The following is a 4,387-nucleotide window of genomic DNA, read 5'->3' as shown; positions in this document are numbered from 1 at the left end:
TCGACATAGGCCTATGCCTTTTTCTATTGGCTCTGTAGTTTTCATTGTGGATGTGTAGGCCTTCAGGAAATATTATTGTCATGAAATCCAATATTGTCTAGTACGCTTTTCAAATGTGGAATGTAATTCATCCCTTCTAATTTCTTTGGGACAATTCATCTTCTGATTCTATTTTCCTTGTTTCCTCTTTTTTTCTGTGCCATAATAAACATGTGATCATAAAGACTCATGTCATAGAATAAAGCAATCTATTAGCGTAAATATCTGTAAAACAACCATGTTCATCTGTAGGGCTTTGTGAGGTTGGCTATATCTACCGTGTCAGATTTCAAATCCAGCAGTAAACCTAATTTCCCATGCTTTGTGGGAGGTTTTAATCCGGCCTTAACAAATCGATTTTCTCTCCCTAATGGCGTTAGAGATCACCCTGAGATAATCCCATGTAAAGGGATAATTATCGCTGTTATTCCCTCATTAATGGGTTTAGAATCGAAGGACCTGGCTGCAACTGCTTGTAGGGGCTACTGTCTAGTTAACAGAGCAGAGGAATATTGGGAAGCTTTTTTCACGCATATTAAGATGTTGACACTTGTCTTCTCCATTGTCCAGAGGCCATAACATTAAACATTAAGCCTGAAACACAGGCCTACGTAGGCTACAATTAAATCCTATATATGGGCATAGTCTGCACATAAATTCAATTATTATAAAGAAATAAACCTTCATTGCTTATAAGTGAATATTTTTTATAAGAATATCCAATATCCTCAGTGCTAACGCCTTCTCAATTCTCGCAGAATTTAACATTTTGATACCTATCGACAACTTTCTGTGAGCCAGAGCAAATATTATCATGACATTGTAGGCGCGCGCGCCCTTGTGTAGGTAATGGATCATTTGAAATTATAGGCATAAACAGACTGTTCTGTTACATTTTATTTCATTAAAATTTCCGTCATGATTAATCTTAAAGACCTAAAATTCTAGGTTGTAATGCTAGTTTCCTGTCTATTTGGTTTATGCCTGGCTTTCTCCATGGCATATGAAATACCTTAATTTATGGATATAATTCCAAGTGCGTAATTGTACAACAACAAATGCCATGCTCGGCTGTTTTTCAAACCCTGCTTTCTGACTGATGGAATGTTTACACACCTTATTAGGAAGGGGAAAACATTATTTTTGACTGGGCTATTTTTCTCTGTAAAGACGCAGAATAACTGTGGGCACCGGAGGGGTGACTTCAGCGAGGGAAAAAGAGCCAGGCAAATGAACACTGAAAAAGTGGGTGGGTTGTACCGCCTACGTATTAGGGGAAGATCTAAACTCACAGGTCACACTGCATTCAACATCTATCTCCTCACTTCTTTACTCTAACCCTCCTGCAACATCCCACCAGTTACAACGCACCTTTTCCTAGGATACATTTCTCACAAACTCCAGTCTGAGGAACTGCATGTTTACGATTTGTGGATATCAACCATAATGTTGGGTACAGTGAAAATGGAAGGTCACGAAACGCCAGATTGGAGCAGTTATTACAATGACGCACAAGAGGTAGGCTATGTGTATTTCAATTTTATTCGATTTGTGTATTAGAATAACAATTAGGTGCTAACTGATTTCCACGTCTTCGTTTTTGCGATGCATGTTTTCTAGCAAACTGCACTGAGTGTCCTTTAAAAAATTCAAATGGCACGGTGTTGTTGTTGTTGTTTATAGAATATTGGGCTCTTTTGGGCATAAACTTCACTATATGCAACCTGATGATGTATCCTAAAGAACGAGAGACGGCCAAGCACACCGGGTGGCAGCAGTGCACATTGCAGTCACAGCAGGCCGAATGCTGACTTGAGATACTGGCACTTTAACAAGAAATAAAATACCATTTTACATGTGCGTAAAAATGGGATTTGGCACTGAATGTTTACCAGCCATCATGCAACGAGATCATGGCATATGTTTATCAATGCTATTGCTTGCTATTCGAAAAGAAAGTTGCAGTCAGTGGAATGTTTCCAATCGATCTTAATTAGTTTGTTCCATACCAATATTAAGATTAATACACTTTGCTTGACCTTCTGTTTGTGCATAATAGGCCTACATAAAATGTTCATCTAAATGATTGCATTGCTTGAAAAACAGCACAAAATCGCATTTTATACCCTAACACAATGAAACGATGTTGTTTGAGTTTGAGATATATCATATAAATGGACCAGGCTGCACTGTTTTGATGCTGCTGTTTAAAAGCTCTCAAAATTAATCTCGTGTTTTTTAGTCAAATCGAATGAATTAAATTCGTTAAGTTTTGAAATATTTTGTGTTTATTAACAGCCTAATATTCATAAGTATTCATTATTATTGGCCTAACATTATTACACAGTCGATTTCAGCAGAATAAAAACGTAAGCACTTTGAGTGTGTGGAAGACCAATGCATTGTTGTGATCACATTTCTCTCCTGTTATTCCAGGTATATTCGCCCATGGTGAACAACGGCATGAATGCAGGACTGAGTTCCATGAACAATATGAACAGTTACATGAGTATGTCTACTAATGGAAATATGACCTCAGGTTCTTTCAATATGTCTTACGCCAACCCCGGCCTGGGAGCCGGACTAAGCCCCGGGACAATGACAGGGATGCCCCCGAGCGCGTCCAGTGCGATGAACGGAATGGGTGGAGGGGTACCGTTAATGGGCACTGCCCTTAGCCCCTCGAACATGGGCGCGATGTCGGCTCAGCAGGCTTCCATGAACGCTATGAATCCATACGCGAGCATGAGCCCTACTATGAGCCCAATGTCCTATACTCAGCCCAACCTGAACCGAGCAAGGGACAACAAGTCGTTCAGGAGAAGCTACCCGCACGCAAAGCCTCCGTATTCATACATATCCCTTATAACCATGGCCATTCAGCAAGCACCAAGCAAGATGCTCACGCTTAGCGAAATCTATCAGTGGATAATGGACCTATTTCCATACTACAGACAGAACCAACAGAGGTGGCAGAACTCCATTCGCCATTCCTTGTCTTTTAATGATTGCTTCATCAAAGTGTCTAGGTCACCGGATAAGCCAGGCAAAGGTTCGTACTGGGCCCTGCACCCAGATTCAGGAAATATGTTCGAGAACGGTTGTTACCTACGCAGACAAAAGCGCTTTAAATGCGAAAATAGAAAGATATCTTCAAGTAAAGGGGACGGAAGGAAAGACCAGTCCGGTTCTGGGTCGCCTTCGAGCGAGAACACCAACAGCAAGACTGGGAATGTGGACTCCAACTCCCTCTCCAACCAGTCCTCCAGCCCTCACAGCATGGACCACAGGAGCAGTGGCAGCGGCTCTGAACTAAAGAGCAGCGGGCCGCCTCTCCACCCCGTGGCCAGCTCGGCCACGTCCCTGTCCTCTCTCCCTTTACCTCCGCACTCGATGGCGCACGAGTCCCATCTGCACCTAAAAGGGGATCCCCATTACTCATTCAACCACCCGTTTTCAATAAATAATTTAATGTCATCCTCAGAGCAACAGCACAAACTGGATTTGAAAGCCTACGAGCAAGCTTTGCAATACTCTTCCTACGGCTCAAGTATGTCTTCCAGTCTACCCCTCGGCAGCGCGTCCATGGCTGGCAGAGCCATGGACCCATCCGCAATAGAGGCGTCATACTATCAAGGTGTGTATTCCAGACCAGTCCTCAACACTTCTTAGTATCTTCTCATTTTTAGAGTGCTCGATAAAAGGATGACAGAAAACATTGATCATATTTTTTTGCATGCACCTGGTGCATAAGGACTGTTACTTTAATGTATAAGAATGTGTATGAGTAAAATACAATAGGCCTATACTGTAAAGTGTTACCATTGAATGATTGTATATCCAGTCGTAAATCATTGCTAGTGTATTTAAAACAATTTTGAGCTTGCAAAATAATGTTGTATTCCCCAAACTTGTAGTACCCACGATGAATATGTCCATGTGTGTTACTATGTGCATGAATGAAGGTCAATAAGGTCTCGTGAACGCGTGAGACAGGTGAAGCGACAAACACCCGTCTGTTCCAGATAACTTACTTTTTAAATGGATGTTGTCATTTTACGCATTGCTTTGGTTCATTTGCTAAATATCTGACAAACATATTTACAAACCAATCTTGTATAACAATCTTAAATTCCACGTGGAAATGCATTATAAATAAAAATGTGTATTTCTTTATACATGACAACTGTATGTCTTTTGTGGTATTTTTCAAACCAGAAAATGTGTGATTTTTATGTGCAGCCTAATGTCAGCGTTTTATCTTTCTCTGTTTGTTTTGATGTCTCTGCATGTGCTTAACTTATTTCTTGTTCATTTTCAAATAAAACAAATACGATTTATTCACTGA

The 4,387-nt window shown here is 40.7% G+C and overlaps 1 protein-coding gene across 1 annotated transcript; it reads left to right on the top strand.

The window, feature by feature from the left end:
* The first annotated feature begins 1,314 nt into the window (after nucleotides 1–1,314).
* On the top strand, nucleotides 1,315–4,387 carry LOC110497675 (forkhead box protein A1-A). The gene is made up of 2 exons (XM_021573951.2): nucleotides 1,315–1,557; nucleotides 2,476–4,387. Exons 1-2 carry the CDS (start codon nucleotides 1,486–1,488, stop codon nucleotides 3,709–3,711), a joined length of 1,308 nt encoding a protein of 435 aa, XP_021429626.1. The 5' UTR covers nucleotides 1,315–1,485; the 3' UTR covers nucleotides 3,712–4,387.

Source organism: Oncorhynchus mykiss, chromosome 19 (assembly GCF_013265735.2).
Source record: "Oncorhynchus mykiss isolate Arlee chromosome 19, USDA_OmykA_1.1, whole genome shotgun sequence".
NCBI lineage: Eukaryota > Metazoa > Chordata > Actinopteri > Salmoniformes > Salmonidae > Oncorhynchus > Oncorhynchus mykiss.
This window is presented reverse-complemented; position numbering and strand designations above follow the sequence as displayed.